The 22,926-nt window shown below is 36.4% G+C and overlaps 1 protein-coding gene across 4 annotated transcripts in view; it reads right to left on the bottom strand.

The window, feature by feature from the left end:
- Positions 1 to 22,926, bottom strand: part of LOC126821159 (WD repeat-containing and planar cell polarity effector protein fritz homolog) — a 161,899-nt gene that overhangs the window by 134,624 nt on the left and 4,349 nt on the right. For 3 of the 4 annotated variants that reach the window (XM_050549526.2, XM_050549523.2, XM_050549524.2), the window contains exons 4-10: positions 14,727 to 14,777; positions 14,532 to 14,602; positions 14,164 to 14,223; positions 13,332 to 13,452; positions 10,870 to 11,003; positions 10,142 to 10,219; positions 6,428 to 6,528 (exon numbers count right to left, since the gene is read on the bottom strand). In XM_050549526.2, coding sequence (XP_050405483.1) covers positions 6,428 to 6,528; positions 10,142 to 10,219; positions 10,870 to 11,003; positions 13,332 to 13,452; positions 14,164 to 14,223; positions 14,532 to 14,602; positions 14,727 to 14,777 — 616 coding nt within the window. The remainder of the gene's footprint in view (positions 1 to 6,427; positions 6,529 to 10,141; positions 10,220 to 10,869; positions 11,004 to 13,331; positions 13,453 to 14,163; positions 14,224 to 14,531; positions 14,603 to 14,726; positions 14,778 to 22,926) is intronic. The other variant, XM_050549525.2, reaches the window with a different exon arrangement.

The following is a 22,926-nucleotide window of genomic DNA, read 5'->3' on the forward strand; positions in this document are numbered from 1 at the left end:
CATAATTGCAACCTGTAGAGTATTTAAAGACAAAAAATTAAAGACCACATAAGACAAAAAATCTAAATTTCATGTATGTATAGCCAATGGTTACTATATCCACTTTACGGCAAGTTCACACCAATCTGATTAAAATTAAATTGGCTGTTATAGTCCAGTCAATCTGGGGTTAGACCCAAAACAAATTGCAACAGAATTAATTTCACTGGGATGCATTTCAGTATAGTCCCCTAAACAACATCCCAAAAATGTTCCAAAATATTTTTGGTGGAAATGGGTCAAATTGCGTAATATGCTAATTAGCATAATTTCAGTTTTCAAAAATTGACTTAATGCTATAACTTGGCTATTAAATGTTCAAATTTGGTGGAAATTGTGTCTAAACCCATGTTTTCGTGGCCTGGGACGCAAATAAACACATTTGGAATATAATCACTTTATTACATAATGCACAATATGCAAATTAACTGCCGCCATTAGTGAAAAACTTATATTTCCCCCTAAATCTGAAACTCTTTGAATTAGCTCCATGAAACCAGTATCTACGCTCATAATTTCAGGGTCAAGGGTGCCGAAAAACACTAGGAGAACATCACAGTGGTATTGCATAATATAGAATATGCAAATTAGATGCCTCGGCCATGACTGAAAAATACAGTATTAGTCCAGACTTAAAGCATTTGCAATAACCTGAAAATCAAGTTCCCACACCCATTTTATTACTTTCAAAGAAGTATCTGTACCTCATTATGGAGAACATTCGACTGATTGCATTAGTACCAGAGCACTGTTGTCATTGGGGGGGGGGGGGGTCACATAGCCCTGATGAAAACAAACAAATTATCAAAACTTTATCATCAGAATTGTCTGAAACTGGTTTCGGAGGTCCTACAGCTATGTCCTTTGAAGTCTCCACAAGTATGTCAGTGCAGTCCAGTCGATGTTTTTTATAAGTGCACCAATCAGTGCCACACCTAGTTTAACAGTTACACCTGAACAGTCACAGGAACTCTTTAGGTATTAAGAAACCCTCGACGTTTTTCATCACCATTATATGTAATCGTTATAAAAACATAACTGTTAATCTTATTGTCAGTGATTTTATTTGTTTTTAATATAGTTTATTAATTGATGAATGCACACTATAATGTATCTATACATTAATCATTATCAAAACATTATAACATAGCTGTTAATTTTATTTCAAAGTTAATCACATAAATAAGCATAATTGAAAATTGAGCACAATGTTTATAATAAAATGAACAGTAAATTTGCATGAGTCCTTGCTAATGGTGCTGTTGTCTGGGAATGCGAGAAACGCAGACATGGTAAATGCAAAACCACAGTAAAGATCCAGAGAGAAGAGGTCAGCCAGTCAGAAAAAAGTGAACAAACTCATGCTGGTGACCCAGTACGTCAAATGATTCTTGGGGTGAAAAATATCATAAAGAGTCAATCCACTGTAACTCAAGAGATTGCAGAACCAATTGTCACTGCTGCAGTCTCAAAACTACCAGAAGGAACCATTTCCCGGCTTCCACCTATTAGACACCTCAACGTACTATAAGATGTTTCAAGACTACTACCAGGAAAGCTGGTACCTCTACCACCAACTCAACAGGCCTTGAAAATACCGGACCAATACAAAGAAAATTTTAATGGGGAATCTTTCCTTCTGTCTGGCAGTGGTACAAACAATCCAGGTGAAATTTTACTATATTCAATTTCAACAGTGACCAACCTGAGGGTCCAGACCTCAACCGATCATCGGTTGGCTGATGAAACCGCTGAAGTTGCACCTGAAATATTTTACCAGATTTACACCATACATGCTCCTATCGACAACCACATAGTTCCACGTGTTGGTGCTCTACTTAAAAATAAGACTGGGGATACCAAATCCTATCGACAACCACATAGTTCCACGTGTTGGTGCTCTACTTAAAAACAAGACTGGGGATACCAATTTCCGGGTGTATTCCCAGTTGCTAGTATTGAAGTCAGATTTTCGTCTGACTTTAATGACTTTGAGATTACTAAAAAAAAAGTCTATCCAGAGAGCTTTTCCTGAAACTGAGATATACCGTAAATTGCAAACGTAGGGACCTCATCAACGTTACCAAACAGACAATGAATCCAATCTTGACTTCAGAATGATACCGACATTTGGAGACCTGATAGTCGTAACCGTAGGAATATGTATATAATTGAACTATGGTCCAGCTTCCAAGAATGAACAACAATATAGAAGGGTGGCACAGTTAGTTGTTGCCATGTCAACATATGGAAGTTTCTAGATGCCCTGAAGAAACACCAAGCTCTACAAGAAGTTACTATGGAACAGATAATAGCTGGAGAACAGCGTCTAATGACGGTCCAATTACCACGCGACTGGCCTAATCATAATCACCGAATTATTGTCTTACATTGTTAATATATAGATTAGACATTTGTGATTGGAATATTTTAGAGTGAATTTACAATGCCGTAGATCCATTTAAGCTGCCTTTGCTTAAATAGGCCACATGTCAAATGAAGACGACCCAAGCAATTAACGCATTTACCGGTAATTTGGATAACCCCGTAATACTTGATATCACAAACTATTCTCTATAAGTACAGAAATACAAATGGTGCCAGTCATTTGTTGATATATTCATTATTAGCTACATATACTATTCAAAAAAAGTAGGGGATATTTGATTTTTAAGTGTTATTAAAGTCACCTAATGAAACTGACGAAGAAACAAATGACAAAATGAAATGAAGTTCACATTCATCGATTTATTCCAAATGATCGTTAGACTAAGTAAGGCACAGACTGACCATTATAAGGGTAAAATGATACCCGGGATCAAACAGCAAAGTTACCACAGCATCACAACCAAGTCAGTAACGGGTAAATCCTCCTCTGTTTGCCAAACAAGCATTGATCCGACGTGGCATACTCCTAATGAGACGTCTATGGTCATTTTGGTCCAGATTGTCCCATTCCTGTTGCAACGCAGCAGCAAGTTCTTGGACATTGGCAGGACGTTGTTGACGTTGACGTAACCTCTGTCCAAGCATGTCCCAGACATGCTCGATGGGGGAGAGGTCGGGACTCAGTGCTGGCCAAGGTAATGTGGTGATGTTCTGTTGTTGGAGGTAACCTGTAACGATCCTGGCCCTGTGACATCTTGCGTTGTCATCCTGGAAGATGAAACGGCGGCCATGACGTCGTGCGAACGGCACAACATGGACTGCCAAGATCTTGTCCCGGTAGTACTGGCCTGTAACACGCCCTGCAACAACATGTAAAGCCGTTCTTCCAGCAACAGTGATGCCTCCCCACACCATAACAGAACCACCCCCAAATCGATCATGTCTGATGACGTTAACGTCTTGGAAGCGCTCGTTTCGACGACGCCACACCCTCCTACGTCTGTCCAAAAAATCAACAGTGAACCTTGACTCATCTGAAAACATCACATTGCTACAGCGTCGATTATCCCAGTGTTGACGATCCCTACACCAACGACGTCTTGCCTGAATGTGATGGTCTCTCAAACAAGGGATCACGCGAGGACGTCGGGCGCGAAGGTGACCCCTATGCAGTCGATTCCGAATCGTCTGGCCACTCACTCTCACACCAGTGTCTGTTTGAAGACGAGCGCTGATCTGATTTGCTGTGATGACACGATTTCTCAAGGCCAAGGTACGGATAAATCGATCCTGGGCTTGAGTTGTCGCCCTTGGTCGACCTGAGCGTGGTCTGTCCTGTACAGATTGTGTATCACGGTATCTGGACCATAGCCTGCTTATGACAGACTGAGAAACATTCATCGTCCGCGCCACAACCGCCTGTGTTGTGTCGATCTGTAGCATGCCAAGGGCACGTAACCTTTCATTTTGGGTAAGCCGACGCATATCAAAATTTGTTTTCTGGTCACTAAAACAATTAAACTGATGTTTCCACCCTGGAATTCAATGCCACAATGACTGTAACATTCAAAGTCAGAGTCGTGCAAATCTTGGGTTGGACCCCCATGATGATCCCAAGCATCACCTGCATTCCATGCGGTAGCTATTGGTGCGTTTGGGCGTCACATGTAACTGGAAATGTTTCTTCTGTTAGGTTCTATAGTGACTTTTTTCGTAGTCATTTGCATATTTTAGTATTATGCCCCCAAAATCAAATATCCCCTACTTTTTTTGAATAGTATATAATAATAATAACCATTTCTATACACAAAGAACAACTTTTGAAATTCACAGCGAATATGGAATTTTCCGATGACTATGCATAACAATAGATTGCCCTCATTTCTCAGCCAATCAACGCTGGAAATCTTATTACCATGTACGGTTCCATGCACTACGGGCGTAGTAAATGAGGTTAAACTTTGGTGCGAAAATTGCACGGGATTCACGGACATGAATATCAAATGAAATGAAATGGAGTTTAACGTCCTATTGTTCTGCTCCTAAACTGGGCTAATGAAGACGGGCATATGCCATACAGTGTGCGATGAGGGAATTTTGCCCAGGCAGCGGCACTATCGCCTACTCTTATATCGAATTCCAACTGCCAAGGGATCTTTTACGTGCACGCCAATATGTACACGGGACCTTGGTTTTTTGTAACATCCAAACGACTAGACAGCTGTCCTTGTTAGGCCCTCCGTCCTGCATCACTGATAAGGCGAAACCACGCCGGAATATCTGGATGAACTTTCTCGGCCAATGCAGGGATCGAACACCCGACCTCCAGGCTAGCGAGCCAGCGTCTTACCCACTTAGCCACACTTGATCATACATGGAGTTCCTGATGCCGTTTGGTGAGTGATTAAACTGTCAGTGTAATTGTAAAATACATTTATTATAAAAGCAGCGGCTGCCAGGCAGGATACGCCACATTTTCGAGAGATGGATAGAGAACAAGCTAATTCAGGAAATTATAATTCGATATGCGCAAATATCGAAAAGAACCAAGATCTTTGGGTTATAAACTTACATTTCATGTTTCAACAAAATCGGATAAAAATTATGACCTCTATATGGTCCACAAGCCAAAAAACAGGGGCCATAATTCAGGAAGTTACACAGTCCGATATGCGCAAATATCGAAAGGAGCCGAGATCTTTGGGTTATAAACTTACATTTCAAGTTTCATCAAAATAGGATTAAAATTATATAGGGTCCACAACCTTGATACACCATATTTTCACGCTATTTGAGAACAAAGGGCGGCCATTTTGTCTGTCAGTTTTGGGCCGATTTTCACGAAATTCAAACTCAGCTGTCCTTAGGGTGTAACGATGATATAACGCGATTTTTCGTACAATCAGCGGCCATAATTCAGGAACTTGATCCGAAATATGCCAATATCGAAAGCAGCCGAGATCTTTTGGAGATAAACCTATATTTCAAGTTTCGTCAAAATCAGGTAAGAATTGTGACCTGTACAGTGTCCACAAACAAATTGTGGACGGACGGACGGGGGCGATGACAAGATACGTCCACATGAAAATGTGGGCGTATAAAAAAAGTTAAACGATGTTAGACATTATAAACTTATCTTATCACAAATGTTTATCCATGGAATAATTTATATTCAGATTTCATATCAAGTCAATTAAACCAACAAATAATACGAGGCTACTTTATTACAAAAACATCGGTGAGCAAAGCTAATTGATTAATGGGTAAATAATAATTATAAACAACCGATGAGTAAAACTTAATTATTTTATACAATTAACGTGTGTACAATTAGTTCGTTCGTGGGGGTATTACTCACACATTCCACCTAGAGTGATGTCTTTGATCTGGCCGTCGTAAAAAATATAATTACCTAATCAGCATTCTTAATTCATTTATGACCCCATGTCTGCAACTTTAGTCGGATAGATTAATGACAGATATAAATGACACTACACTTTTATGAATACACAAAGATAGTTAGATGACCCTTCTTAATCTGTTATTCCATTTACCAACAAAATTTATTTGTACTGTTAATTCTAACGTATATTGAGATATTTTTTCGCACTTCATTTGTACAGTCTATTTTCGGGTTAAGAAGTCAAATCCACATGCAGAAAAAGGATTAAGTATGCAAAATTTCAAGTGCCTGTAGATAACAAAGAAATACAAAGAATAGGGTGACTATGCCCCTGGGGTTTGGGCATGTACCAAAAACAATGGGGATCATCCTTAAGGTTTAAGGAATAAGTATGTAAAGTTTCAAGAAGATCAGTTCAGAATTGCTGCCTGTAGCAACACACATACACACACAGACAGGTGTGACAGCGATCTAGTCCACATAATGAATGTGGACTTATAAAAATGCAGTACAGTGTTTTATATATTTACCATAAATCATACAGTCAATCAAATCATGATTTTTATTGAGAACTATAAAGTAAATTAAAAGATTTACCCGTTAACATGTAACACTACTAAATTAGCTCTATCTTTGTCAGTTGACACTGGACTCCACGGCCATGCCTCATCACTAGCTGTCATCCACCATACCAATATCTTAATAAAATTTTAAAAACACATTAGTATTACAAAGGAGAGAAATGAGGTTTAACATCCACTCGACACAAACTAGATCATTTTGGAACTAACATATTGTTCAATTATATTTCAATAATTTGCTTGCGCGTAGGGGTCTTTAGCAGTGGGAGGAAACCCACGAGGTTGGACAGGTGACCCTACTCTTTGTCACATACAACCGGGGAATCGAAACCACGCCAGTTGACACAATGACAGTCCTTATGATACAGTGCGCAAGTGCTAACCATTCAGCCATCCAACCCTCCTAAAGGAAATGAAATGAAATGCTTTTAAATGTCCTACTTTTCTGCACCCACTGGGCTAGGGATAAACGTTTAATGGTCGAGAGCAAGACATTAAGTAATATATGATGTCCAACATTTCATCTAGTATAAATAATCTAAGGTGGGCACGTTGCTCATACCATTATTTGAAATAATGGTATGTCAACATCAAAGATTAATGTTAATTCTGTATTTTAAAGCACTGTACGAGCATTCAATTAACCAGATTTCAGCTGCCCTATCAATTTGATGTGTTTGGTTAAACTAGATTGGTATCTGGCTCCAGACATTCAAATAGTTTAAGTCAGAGAGAGAGAGAGAGAGAAATGGGGTTTAACGTCCACTCGACACAAACTAGGTCATTTCGGGACTAACATATGGTTTAATTTTATTTCAATAACTCGCTTGCGCGTAGGGGTCTTTAGCAATGGGAGGAAACCGGAGGACCTCGGAGAAAACCCACGAGGTTGGACAGGCAACCCTACTCCTTGTCACGTACAACCAGGGATTCGAAACCACGCCAATCGACTCAATGACAGACTTTATGATACAGCGCTTGCACGCTAACCCTTCAGCCATCCAACCCCCCTAGTTTAAGTCAACTTTCTGTGTTAAATGGATGAGCATGATAATATAGTTGTTATTTCGATCTCTAACTTTTCAATCATTTTCATTTTAACCTCACCATTTATAAATATTTGCTCAAACCTATGCCCAATTACATCCGGAAAGATAGGTTGTCAGGCAATGAAACATACGCCTACAGAAACTAAATCGTCCGAGTGGTCGACAAGGGTTGTCATATATTTATCCTTTTGTACATAGGTAAATGAGGGCATTTACAAGATAATTTCATACAGATCAGATTATAATTTTCGTTGTTTGAGGGTTCACAAGGTTCTACAAGGGCCTTAACTCTGGAAGTAATTTACAAAGATAGGTTGCCAGGCAACAAAACATACGCCCATAGCAGCTAAATCGTCCAAGAGGTCGACAAGGGTTGTCGCATATTTATTCCTTTCTAGGTAATTGGGGGCATTTACAAGACAGTTCCATACAGATCAGATTATAAATTATGTTGTTTGAGGGTTTACAAGGTTCTACAAACTGAAACAAGGGTCTCAACTCTGGAAGTAATCTACAGAAATTGTTGAAATTTGACAGGCTTTTTCGTTTTACATATAAATTCCATACAGGTCACATGATCACTTTTGTCATTCAAACATTCACAATCGCCATAACTCTAGAAATTATTGACGGAAATTGCTGAAATTCAATAGACCTGTTACACAAATTTAAATGATGCATATAAATTTCATACATATCGGATGATAACTGTTATCATTAGAGTGTTCACAAGATTTAACAAAGTGAAACAAAGGCAATAACTCTAGAATTAATTATTTTAATTTGCTGAAATACTATAGGCTTTTTCGTTTCACTAATTTAAATCATGCATATAAATTTCACAAAGATCGGGATCAATGAAGTGAAACAAGGGCCATAACTCTAGACGTAATAAACGGAAAATACTGAAATTCAAAAGGCTTCTTCGTCTCACTAATTTAAATAATGCATATAATTTTCAGAAAGATCGAATGATAACTTTTGACGTTAGAGCGTTCACAAGGACCAATAAAGTGAAACAAGGGCCATAACTCTAGACGATAAACGGAAATTGCTGGAAATTCAATAGGATTCTTCGTTTCAATAATCTAAATAATGCATATAAATATCATAAAGATCGGATAACTTTTGACGTAAGAGCGTCGTTCACAAGGTTCAATAAAGTGAAACAAGGGCCATAACTCTAGATGTAGTAAATAGAAATTGCTGAAATTCAATAGGCTTCTTTGTTTCACTAATTTAAATAATGCATATAAATTTCAGAAAGATCGGATGATAACTTTTGGAGTTAGAGCGTTCACAAGGTTCAATAAAGTGAAACAAGGGCCATAACTCTAGACATAATTAATGGAAATTGCTGAAATTCAATAGGCCTCTTTGTTTTACTAATTTAAATGATGCATATAAATTTTATACAGATCGGTTGATAACTTTTGTCATTAGAGCGTTCACAAGGTGCAACAAAGTGAAACAAGGGCCATAACTCTAGACGTAATATACGGAAATTATTGAAATTAAATAGGCTTCTTCATCTCACTAATGTAAACAACATACATCAATTTCAAAAAAATTGGATGATAACTTTTGGCGTTAGAGCGTTCACAAGAAATTGTGGACGATGGACGGACGGATGGATGGACCGACAGACAGGCGGACGAGGGCGACGGCAATATAAGTCCACATTTCAATGTGGGTGTATAAAAATTGTTGAACTTTGACAGGCTTTTTCGTTTTACTAATTTAAATAATTCATATAAATTTCACACAGATCGGATTATAACTTTTGTCATTCGAATGTTCACAAGGTTCACAAAGTAAAACAAGAGCCATAAATCTAGACATAATTGACGGAAATTGCTGAAAATGAATAGACTTCTTCGTTTCACTAATCTAAATGATGCATATATATTTCATACAGATCAAATGATAACATTTGTCGGTCGGGCTGTGACAAGGTTAAACAAAGTGAAACAAGGGCCATAACTCAATAGACTTTGTCGTTTCACTAATCTAAATGATGCATAAATATTTCATACAGATCGGAAGATAACTTTTGGCGTTAGAGCGTTCACAAGGTTCAACAAAGTGAAACAAGGGCCACAACTCTAGATGTAATAAACGGAAATTGCTGAAATTCAATAGTCTTTTTCGTTGCATCAATTCAAATAATGTATATAAATTCCACAAAGACCAGATGATAACTTTTGGCGTTAGAAGTGAAACAAGGGCCATAACTCTAGACATAAAAAAAGGGAAATTGCTGAAATTCAATAGGATTCTTCTTTTTACTGATTTAAATTACGCATATAAATTTCATACAGATCGGCAGATAACTTTTGATGTTAGAGCGTTCACAGGGTGTAACAAAGTGAAACAAGGGACATAACTCTAGAAGAAATTAACAGAAATTACTGAAATTAAATAAGCTTCTTCATCTCACTAATGTAAGCAACATATATCAATTTTAAAACAATCAGATGATAACTTTTATGGTTAGAGGGTTCACAAGAAATTGCGGACAACAGAACCGCGGACGGGCAAGGGCAACGGCAATATACTTCCATGTAGGCGTATAAAAAGGTCATACATATACATACATAATGCTGCATATAAAAGGCTATACATGTATACATAACGCTGCATATAGAAATGAAAGATAATTAAATTTAAGAAATACGAACATGATCGTGATGAATATTAGCCGAGAACTTTCTGTCCAATCTTCTACCTTTAGGACCAGGAATATCAACCTGAATAATCTTCAAAAATAATCAGTCTATATTGTTTGAACAACTGTTTAATAAAACATTAACATCAATATATAAACATTCTTATAAGATTTCATAACTTGTACTTATTACATTGTGTTTTTAACTTACGACAATTTTCTTAAAGTTGCAATTTCATATTTTTACGTTATATTTTTAAAATTTATTAAAATAAAGCCTTAAAATAGATGGTATCTATAAACAGTCCTACCTTGAAAATTTTCAAATTATTCATTTTACATTATCAATTTTCGAACTATTATAGCAAGAATTGCTAGCTCTTTATCTAAATCTTACATAATGTATCTTTAAATGTTTTAACTACATAAAAACAACTTCATGTGGTTGTTTTGAAAGTTAAATATTTTAAATACATAAAACCAACTTCATGTGGTTGTTTTAAAAATTTTTTTAAACAACCACATGAAGTTGTTTTTATGTATTTTCTATTTAATCTTCTTGTTTTATTCTTTAAATTTTTGTTTTTACACTTCACCTTTTATATTAAATATTATGCATCACCTTTGTTTAATTTTTAATATAATAACTGTGTACAGCGCTTCTGAAACACACGTGTAGAAGGCTTTATAAAAATAAAGTTATTATTATTTTATATTGGTTATGATTTGTATATTGATTACCTTGGGTTCCCATGCTGCTAACTTATCAAGTCTCTTAGCAGCTTCAACAAGTGATGGTCTTTTAGTAAAATATACATAATCTAACTTATTGGAATCAGGAAAGGAAGCTATCAGAAACTGATCTGTAAAATGAGCTGGAAAAAATACCAATAAATTTCAAGAAATAATCAAATTAAATTGAAATTTATTTGGGCTTTCTATTTTACAATAATTAGAAAGGTGGGTATGCCTCGTTTTAATGTTCCTATTGTTGGAAGAAAAGCTTCAAAAATCAGATAAACATTTTTAAACACTTCAAACTGAGTCAATTCCAAACAGTTAGTCAATTCTGTTTCCCACCAATATTGTCATTGTATATATTCATTATCTGTAAATTCAGAATATGAAAAAAGATAGGTTGCCAGGCAATGAAACATACGCCCACAGCAGCTAAATCGTCCGGGCAGTCAACAAGTGTTGTCGCATATTTTTACTTTTTTCGGAAATGAAACATTTATAATACACTAAAATCTGATTAAGAGTAACAACTCATGAAGTAATTATCAGAAAGCCATTAGAATTTGTTTGGTTTTTATAAAGTTCTGGCCCATGCTAACGCTTACTATACAAAACTTTTAATATCATGGATTAAGCTGTTCAAGTCATAAAAATTTACTTGTTCGTATCAAGATCTTAAGCTCTGTGTATCAATCTGAAGTCAATCGGATGATAACTTTCGCCCCTAGAGCGTCACAAGATTTTTCAAGGGCCATAACTTTGGCAGTAATTATCGGAAATCTTTGAAAATCAATAGGATTTTTTGACTCGTGACCTCAAACACTGTGTATAAATTTAAAGTCAATCAGATATTAACTTTTGCCGCTAGAGCATGGGGGGTTGGATGGCTGAATGGTTAGCGTGCGCACGCTGTATCATAAAGTCTGTCATTGAGTCGACTGGCGTGGTTTCGAATCCCAGGTTGTACGTGACAAGGAGTAGGGTCACCTGTCCAACCTCGTGGGTTTTCTCCGGGTCCTTCGGTTTCCTCCCACTGCTAAAGACCCCTACGCGCAAGCGAATTATTGAAATAAAATTAAACCATATGTTGGTCCCGAAATGACCTAGTTTGTGTCGAGTGGACGTTAAACCCCATTTCTCTCTCTCTCTCCGCTAGAGCATCCACAAGATTTTTTGAAGTGATCAAGGGCCATAACTCTCGCAGTAATTATCGAAAATCACTGAAAATGAATAGATTTCTTCGTCTCATGACCTTAAACAAGTGTATAAACTTAAAGTCAATCGGATATTAACTTTAGCTTCTAGAGTGTCCACAAGATTTTCCAAAGTGATCAAGGGCCATAACTCTGGGAGTAATTATCATAAATTGCAGAAAATCAAGAGGGTTCTTGATCTCATGACCTTAAGCACTGTATATAAATTTAAAGTCAATCGGATATTAACTTTGGCCTCTAGTGCGTCCACAAGACTTTTTGAAGTGATCAAGGGCCATAACTCTGGCAGTAATTATCGGAAATCGCTGAAAATGAATAGACTTCTTCGTCTCATGACCTTAAACACTGTGTATAAATTTAAAGTCAATCGGATATTAACTTTAGCCTCTAGAGCGTCCACAAGATTTTTCAAAGTGATCAATTGCCATAACTCTGGTAGTAATTATCTGAAATCGCTGAAAATCAACAGGCTTCTTCGTCTCATGACCTTAAACACTGTGTATAAATTTAAAATCAATCGGATATTAACTTTGGCCTTTAGAGCGTCCACAAGACTTTTTGAAGTGATCAAGGGCCATAACTCTGGCAGTAATTATCTGAAATCGCTGAAAATCAATAGGCTTCTTCATCTCATGACCTTAAACAATGTGTATAAATTTAAAGTCAATGTGTTTAAAGTCAATCGGATATTAACTTTAGCCTCTAGAGCATCCACAAGCTTTATTGAAGTAATCAAGGGCTATAACTTTGGCAGTAATTATCGGAAATCGATGAAAATCATTAGGCTTCTTTGCCTCATGACCTTAAACACTGTGTATAAATTTAAAGTCAATCGGATATTAACTTTAGCCTCTAGAGCATCCACAAGATTTTTTGAAGTGATCAAGGGCCATAACTCTGGCAGTAATTATCGGAAATCGCTGAAAATCAATAGGCTTCTTCGTCTCATGGCCTTAAACACTGTGTATAAATTTAAAGTCAATCGGATATTAACTTTAGCCTCTAGAGCGTCCACAAGATTTTTTGAAGTGGTCAAGGGCCATAACTCTGGCAGTAATTATCGGAAATCGCTGAAAATCAATAGGCTTCTTCATCTCATGACCTTAAACACTGTATATAAATTTAAAGTCAATCGGATATTAACTTTAGCCTGTAGAGCGTCCACAAGCAATTGTGGACGCCGGACCACCGGACGGGGGCGACGACAATATACGACCACATTTCAATGTGGGCGTATAAAAACCAACATACCAGAAGAGATAAGATCGGAATAAAATTTTCCCACCACAGATTTATCTAAGAGTATTTTTTCTACATCTCCAGAGTGTGCTGATACAACAAATGATATTATACAACCATTACTCAATACAACCTAAATAATTGATAATATAATATAAGTATAATAGAGAACTGCACCACACATAAACAAACCTCCACATAATAGTTGGACATGGCAATGATAAACTAAGACAATACTGGTACTATAAAATCAAGTGAATGGTTCTGTGAGATGGGCGTAGGCATAAACTTCCTTGTACAGTCTCGAACCGGTAATTATACAGGCTTCACTCAAAATAAACTCACAAAGGAGAGAATTCACAAAAAACGGAGCATTTCAAGATCATTATATATATCATGATTGTCTGTGTATTTACAATATACCTCGATGTTAATACATTGAAGAAAATGTTTTATGACAATTCAAGTTATAGAAATCTAGCAAAATCTGATCCATCATCTGTCGAACTTTTCTTGAGAACACTCTACAAAAATCCTTATTTAAAAAATTTGCAGTGATTGTTTTAGGGGTCATTCAAATTATCCCATTCAGTTTTGTATGTACAGGAGCTCCCATCAACTAGAATATTTTATATTGTTGAGATAAGACAGAAGCATTTAAATGTCAACCTCAAGTTTTGCTGACAACTATTTAGCCATATGATACACGCTATTGCTGAATGATTTGATAGGATTTCACAATCATAGCTCGTAGGATATCATACTTTAGCAAAGAATATCATTTTCCAATCATTCATTATTAATTTAGGCTATGGACTCAGGATAGAAACAGTTACATTTCTACCTGAAGAATTTGATTACTTTTCCATCTAACATCAACACAATGAAACTGACTCAGTAGATCCTGAAAAAGTAAAATATTTTAAATCTAACCAATTTCACAGTTATGCATTTAAAATAAACTAAATTCATTCTGAGTGTATAATTTTATAGGAGAATTTCATATTAAAGATTTGTAGTAAAACCTCAACAGAACAATTTTTGAGTTGTCTTTCAAGAAATCAAAATGAAAAATTCAGGCACAAATAACAACTGTTTTGTTAATTGAATCTGTAAATAAATTGTACTGAAACTGAATATCAAAACCATAAAATCATACATTAAATAAATTAAGCACAACCTTGAAGGTTATTTAAATATATCAATTCTTACTTCAACTTCTTTTAAGTTATCACGCAATTTTTCTGGTCTTTTATTTCTTGGAGACCATACCATGTCACGGGCTACAAAATTATAAGAACATATTTCTAAATCTCAAATTGTATCAAAGTCAACTAGCTGTATGTCTAAAAGATACAAAATTGGAATCAAACATTTTTCATAAAATTTGCAAATAATATCATTTACCTTCAATATATTGTTGTTTTTCTTCATAATATGGTTGTTCTTTAGAAGTAACTATAAAAACAAATCAAGAAATGAAGTTTTTATGTTTTAACTCATCTCTAGAATTTATAGAACTATATATTTATTTTCATATGGGGTACTAGTTATTATTGAAATGCTTTAATTTGTTTCCTCACAGTACTTAAGACGAATCAATTTTCTGCTCCAACTGGACTATTGAAGACGACCTTGTGCTATGAGGGAAATTTTGCCCGAACAGAACTGAATTTCAACTGTCAAGGGTTCTTTTACGTGCTCACCAGGGTGACCAAGGGACTGGTTTTTTGTGCCATCTATATGACTAAATGCTGTTGCTTGCCAGGCCCCCCGTTCTGCATCAATGACATGTGGAAACCATGTCGGAAAATCCTGAGGAACTTCTCAGCCATCACCAGGACCAAAACTGTGAATTCCAGGTTAGTGAGTCAGCACCTTACACACTGAGCCACTGTGGCTCCCATGCTTTAATATGTAGTCAATTGATTTATTATCATCTTCATACGAAATTTTAACCCTTTAGTCACAAGCCAAAAAAAAGGCAAATAATGTCATATTACGATAATTTTTTCTTTGATATGATGTCATAAGATCAGGATATATTGTTAACACACATATCGTCGGTGAGCTATCAAAATTGCGTATAGTGGTGTATACGAAGACATACAAATTCTACAGGATGAACAAAAAACTGAATAACTTTGTGAGATATTGTCGATCATCTTGAAATTTGGAACGGGGAAACGTTATTTTACATGTTTAACACTTACTGATAATAAGCACAACAGAAAATCGTGATATAATTTTACGTAAGCGCATGTATGAAAATTTGACATTGTAGTAATAGGAAAATGTGGTCTTTTTAGGAGATATATGAAATTTTGAAGCTAATGTTAAAATAAAGATATCAAACAAAAATGTTCATTATTAATTTATCTAGACTAAAACAAACTTCGTAATGTAGGCCTATGATTAGCTAAACCTTACAAAACATGAAAAAACAACAACATTATTTTAGTAAATTCATTCATAAAAGTTAATGAAACGAGTACTTCAATTAATCAACATAATTAACACATTCATCTTATTCCGGCTCATGAAGTAAATTGTCATAAAAAGGATGGTAATCAGAGGGTAATACCTTTTTAAGTTCTTGTAAATGGGTGTACTTTTTTGACTTGATCTTAAGTGGGGCGTAGTATAAGCAATGGAGCTCTAGAGGGTCGTCCTTTGACAGAGGACACTTTTATTACATCTAGGGAGATCATTAAACTCATCAGTAAAGTTTGTTTTGTACAGAAGATTACCATCCTTATACTGCAAAACATGAATATCCGTAACTACAGGATCACCACTACGTGCACCGGGACGAATTGTGGAATAATAACCTAACAGTCGTGTGTAAGATATCTCACTTTATAAAGTGGGGTTACTCTTGCTGTACGTATTAAGTCCACGTAATTCTGTGGAATAATAATAATAATAATAATGTATATTTGTAAAGCGCCCATCCATCCACAAATGCATGCTCTAGGCGCGTACTATGTACTCAATGGTCACTATTTACACACAAATATAAATAGGTTTACCGCATAATTTTCTCTCAATCGTGCTGTGAACCGAATCACATTCCATCTGACCCTTTTCAAGAAATTTTTGCAGTGGCAGCTTTTAGTAACATATTTGACAAAATTACATTTCTATTTTGGTATGTACAATCATCGCTATACAAAATAAGTTCTTTGACATCATGGTCGATAGATAATCAATTAACCAAGAGGCAAAAGTGTTTGCATTAAGATCCCCAATACCTTCATTCCAAAAGTAATTGACCACATCTTTGCTCGCAAGATCAAAAATTGTGTAATTATGACATCCCAATTTCGTCTTGTAGTACATGGAACTAGCAGTAAGCAAAGGACATAACAAGGACTGGAGATCTAATGTCACAACCTTAACGTGATCTTCAGATGTGTAAGTTATAGTCTGCTTCAGAGATAAATGTCACATCTGTCTTTCTTAAGCCGATAAATGCCCAAATTAAGATCATTGAATACGGATATGATAGCCTTCCTTGCGAACTAAAAGCTTGTCATTGTGTTTACAAAACTTTCACATACATTTTATATATTTCAGACGCACTAGTAATGACTGGCTCCAGATAATTTTTCTTCAAAGACAACCTACAGTAATGTGAAGGTAATTTGGGAAGTTTGTTAAAGAAGTGTCGTGCATAGTTGACCTTCTCTGTATTGGATACCGAAACGCATCTTTTAGTTGCTGCAGCTGTCTTTGGGATACCCGCACGATATTTGCCTTTCAACCATTCTTAAACAAGTCTTATCATTAATACCAAGTAGGGCTGCAACAATACGTCAGGCCACGATACGATGCGCATCACGATTCATAGTCTACAATACGATTAATATCGCGATATAGGAAAAACATGTAAATTTAAAAGATAGGTTGCCAGGCAATGCAACATACGCCCACAGCAGCTAAATTGTCCGAACAGTCAACAAGAGCTGTCCGATATTTTTATTTTTTTCTTGGTAATGAAACATTTATAATACACTAAAATCTGATTAAGAGTAACAACTCATGAAGTAATTATCAGAAAACCATTAGAATTTGTTTGGTTGTTATAAAGTTCTGGCCCATGCTAACGTTTAGTATACGAAACATTTAATATCATGGATTTTAATATCGGATGATAACTTTGGCCTCTAGAGCATCACAAGATTTTTCAAAGTGATCAAGGGCCATAACTTTGGCAGTAGTTATCGGAAATCATTGAAAATCGATAGGCTTCTTTGTCTCACGACCTCAAACACTGCATATCAATTTAAAGTCAATCGGATATTTACTTTAGCCTCTAGAGCGTGCACAAGATCTTTTGAAGTGATCAAGGGCCATAACTCTGGCAGTAATAATCAGAAATCGCTGAAAATCAATAGGATTCTTCGTCTCATGACCTTAAACACTGTGTATGAATTTAAAGTCAATCAGATATTAACTTTAACCTCTAAAGCGTCCACACGATTTTTCAAAGTCATCAAGGGCCATAAGTAATTATCATAAATCGCAGAAAATTAATAGGCTTCATGACCGTAAAGACTGTGTATAAATCTAAAGTCAATTGGATAATAACTTTAGCCTCTAGAGCGTCCACACGGACCGACGGATGGGGGCGTCGACAACATATGACCACATATCAATGTGAGTGTATAACCAGCGGCTGCCAGGCAGGATATGCCCACGTTTTGCAAGAGATGGATAGAGAACAAGCTAAACAAAAAACCCAGGATTTTTTGTACAATCCGGGGCAACAATATCAAAAGGGACTGAGATCTTTGGGATATAAAGATATGTTTCAAGTTTCATCAAAATCAGATAAAAATTGTGACCTTCGTAGCATACTTTTACACAATTTGCGACCATTTTGTCCAGCAGTTTCATTTCCATTTTCCCGAAATTCGAATTCAACCTTCAATATGGTGGAATGGTGATATATTTAAACGGTTTTTAAAATCGGAAAAAAAAAAAAAAAAAAAAGTGACCTCTAGAGAATCTGTATGCTAAAAATGCGATTTTTCGAACAATTAGGAGCCATAATCCAGGAAGTTACGGTGTAACGGTGATATATTCGAACCCTTTTTTTAAATCAAATAATAATTGTGACCTCTAGAGGGACCACAAGCTAAAAACGCGATTTTTTGTACATTCAAGGGCCATAATTCAGGAAGATACTATCCGATACAAGCAAATATCGAATGGAACCAAGATCTTTTGGGTTATAAACATGTATTTCAACTTTCATCAAAATCAGATCAAAATTGTGACCTCAACCTTGATTTACCAGATGTTTACACTATTTGTGTACAGGGGGCGGCCATTTTGTCCAGCAGTTTTGGCCCGATTTTCACGAAATTCAACGTCAACAAACATTATGGTGTAACGGTGATATATTCGAACATTTTTTTAATCGAATAATAATTGTGACCTCTAGAGGGACCACAAGCTAAAAACATGATTTTTCGTACAACAAGTGGCCATAATTCAGGAAGTTACAATTCGATATGCGCAAATATTGAAAGGAACCAGGATCTTTGGGTTATAAACTTGCATTTCAACTTTCATCAAAATCGGATCATAATTGTGACCTCTAGAGGGTCCACAACTTTGATATACCAGATGTTTACACTATTTGTGTACGAGGGACAGCCATTTTGTCTGGCAATTTCGGTCCGATTTTCATGAAACTCAACCTCAGACAAAATTACGGTGTAAAGGTGATATATTCGAACGTCTTTTTTTAAATCGGATAATAATTGTGACCTCTAGAGGGACCAAAAGCTAAAAACGCGATTTTGCATACAATCAGGGGCCATAATTCAGGAAGTTACGATTTGATATGCACGAAAATAGAAAGGAGCCAAGATATTTGGGTTATAAACATGCATTTCAAATTTCATCAAAATCAGATGAAAATTGTAACCTCCAGAGGATCCACAACCCTGATACACAATATTTTGACACTATTTGCGAACGAGGGGCGGCCATTTTGACGGGTTTCTTAATCGACGAGTAATAATTAACTCTTTGTAATCGACCTAAAGTAGATTGATTTATGATACCATAGTGGCCGGTTCATTGTTTTACCAATCGGCCTGATAATTAATTCTTTATAAATCGTCCGAAAGTAGATTAATTTGTGATACCTTAGTGGTCGGTTCATTGTTTTACCAATCGGTTAGATTAAAGATCAATCGGCTAAAGCCGACGAAAAACAGCTGATTAAGAAATGAAATGAAATGAAATGGGGTTTAACGTCCTACTGTTCTGCTCCTAATCTGGGCTAATGAAGACAGGCATACGCCATACAGTGTGCTATGAGGGAAATTTTGCCCGGGCAGCGGCGCTACGGCCTACTCTTATATTGAATTCCAACTGCCAAGGGATCTTTTATGTGCACGCCAATGTGTAAAAGGGATCTCGGTTTTTCATCCCATACGAACGACTAGACAGCTGTCCTTGTCAGGCCCTCCTTCCTGCATCACTGACAAGGGGAAACCACGCCGGAAAATCTGAATGAACTTTCTCGGCCAATGCAGGGATCGAACACTCGACCTCCAGGCTAACGAGCCAGCATATTACCGATTTAGCCACGTGATCCTCCAGCCGATTAAGATCCCTGCTGTACACCAAGTTCAAACATAGAAGTCTTCTTTCTTGGTGTCCATTCTGGATCTCTATCATCATCATCATTGAACTCACTCTCAGAGTCAGTGAAATTGCCCAACTCGAAGCATCGCAAATTGACTTTAGATTTTAAAGGGGTAGTTTGTAGTATCAGCTGCCCTGGTATGAATGGATTGTCACAAGGAATGGGTAGACTAATATCTAGAATAGATGCAGGTAAATTCGATGCTCCTTGATCAGAGCGTGGTGTATGAAAATAGGCCTCCGTATCAGTTGATCTAAGGAGGCTTGGTATACTGTTACAGCTTTGATCTGTAACTGACGTTGATGTTTGTCCTGCATGAATACAACAATTTGATGCAGATAGGTAAGACGTTGCTTCAGGTAAATATGAGTTTAATGCAGGTAAATGTGACTTTGATTCAGGTAAATAAGTGGATGATGTACGCTCAGTTAAGTAGGATGTGGAAGAAGGTAAGCAGGTATGTAGGACGACGTTATTACTGGTTAAGTTTTTCCAGGATGTTGCTACGGGTGGGTTGCACATTGTTAGGCGTAAGCTGGTCGTTGATACAGGTGGGTAGGTATTTGGTGAATTTATGAACGAAATTGATTTTGATGCAGGTAAGTAGGGCCATGACGTTGATGCGTGTGAGTAGGACGTCATTACCGATAAGCCGGTTGTTGATGCAGGTGAGAAGAACTCTGATGCAGGTAAGTAGGTATTTGAGGGGGGTATGTAAAGTGTTGATTTTGATGCAGGTAACCGTAAATGGAACCATGTCGTTGATGTGGGGCAATAGTATATAGTTGCCGGTAAGTTAGTCGTCGATACAGGTGAGTAGGACACTGTTGCAGGTGAGTAGGACATGGTTACAGGTAAGTAGATAGCTGATGACGTTAACTTGGAAGTAGATGCAGGCCAAGTACGGAGTGGGGTGTGGGGTGTAGGTATAGACAGTATTGTTCGAGATGCAGATGGTAATGCCAACCATTGATGGTAATAGGCCTATGTCAGTTTTCGCAACTGAAATTCCAGTTGAAAATATTAGAGATCTTCTCCAATTCCACGTAAGAACAGGCTCCTTAGGAATTTTCTGAAACGCCGAAGTTGATTCCACTTCACCTGGATTTGAAGACCTATTACTTTTAGAGTTTAGAGCCATTTTTAGCAACAATTTTCTTCTTGAAAAATCACCCATTTTGTTGAATTTCTGAGATGCCAACCATTGATGGTAATAGGCCTATGTCAGTTTTCGCAACTGAAATTCCAGATTAAAATATTAGAGATCTTCTCCTATTCCATGTAAGAACAGGCTCCTTAGGAATTTTCTGAAACGCCGAAGTTGATTCCACTTCACCTGGATTTCAAGACCTATTACTTTTAGAGTTTAGAGCCATTTTTAGCAACAATTTTCCTCTTGAAAAATCACCCATTTTGTTGAATTTCTGAAACATAATTTGAGAATATCTTCAAAAATCTTACGATAAACAGTTCAAGGCATTATCAAATATCACAAATACAAATTACAAATTATCAAATATTCATATGGCTCTTTAACTTGATTATCAATAGGCTTAGACGTCAGAGATATTCCTATGTTATATCACTAATTTCAAATTATTACAGTTATTAGCACTTCGTATTCATTATATTTTAAACAAAGCTAATACAATGTTGCAGTGAATATGTAGAAAATACATTTACCAACTTTATTAATAAATAACACCCACGATGCATACATAGGAAGCCTATCTCTAAATATCATCATAATTTACAGGCCGATTCATAGCTTCTTATAGCGAGTTTCATGTCTGATAAGTATCATAAACGTTAATTAAGTTATAAAAATAACAAATTACTCACCTACAAGTCCAATTGTTTAGCTAAGCAAAACCACACGAGGTGACGATCAAATTCATCAGAGGTACGGAATTTTGCGATACCAAATAATCACCAATCAAAATATAATTTTTTTTCACGTGTTCCAAAAGAGTATTTCTTATTGGTTTAGAGTTACGAGACCCAGATAGAAATTCGTGCCAGACGCCGGGGATTTAGAAAATGGGAAAAAGATGGGTTGCCAGCTATATCATCCGGGCAGTCAACAAGTGTTGTCGCATATTTTTACTTTTTTCGGTAATGAAGCATTTATAATACACTAAAATCTGATTAAGAGTAACAACTCATGAAGTAATTATCAGAAAACCATTAGGATTTAGCTGTTCAAGTCATAAAAATTCATTAAAAATCCATATACTTGTTCGTCTCAAGATCTTAAACTCTGTATCAATCTGAAGTCAATCTGAAGTCAATCTGAAGTCAATCGGATGATAACTTTAGCCTCTAGAGCGTCACAAGATTTTTCAAAGTGATCAAGGGCCATTACTTTGGCAGTAATTGGAAATCGTTGAAAATCAATAGGATTCTTCGTCTCATGACCTCAAACATTGTGTATAAATTTAAAGTCAATCGGATATCAACTTTGGCCTCTAGAGCATCCACAAGATTTTTTGAGGTGATCAAGGGCCATAACTCTGGTAGTAATTATCGAAAATCGCTGAAAATGAATAGACCTCTTCGTCTGATGACCTTAAACACTGTGTATAAATTTAAAGTCAATTGGATATTAACTTTAGCCTCTAGAGCGTCCACAAGATATTTCAAAATGATCAAGGGCCATAATTCTGGCAGTCATTATCTGAAATCGCTGAAAATCAATAGGCTTCTTCGTCTCATGACCTTAAACACTATGTAAAAATTTAAAATCAATCAGATATTAACTTTGGCCTCTAGAGCATCGACAAGATTTTTTGAAGTGATCAAGGGCCATAATTCTGGCAGTAATTATCGGAAATCGCTGAAAATCAATAGGCTTCTTCGGCTGATTACCTTAAACACTGTGTATAAATTCAAAGTCAATCGGATATTAACTTTAGGCTCTAGAGCGTCCATAAGATT

Source organism: Patella vulgata, chromosome 5 (genome assembly GCF_932274485.2).
Source record: "Patella vulgata chromosome 5, xgPatVulg1.2, whole genome shotgun sequence".
In the NCBI taxonomy this organism is placed as follows: domain Eukaryota; kingdom Metazoa; phylum Mollusca; class Gastropoda; family Patellidae; genus Patella; species Patella vulgata.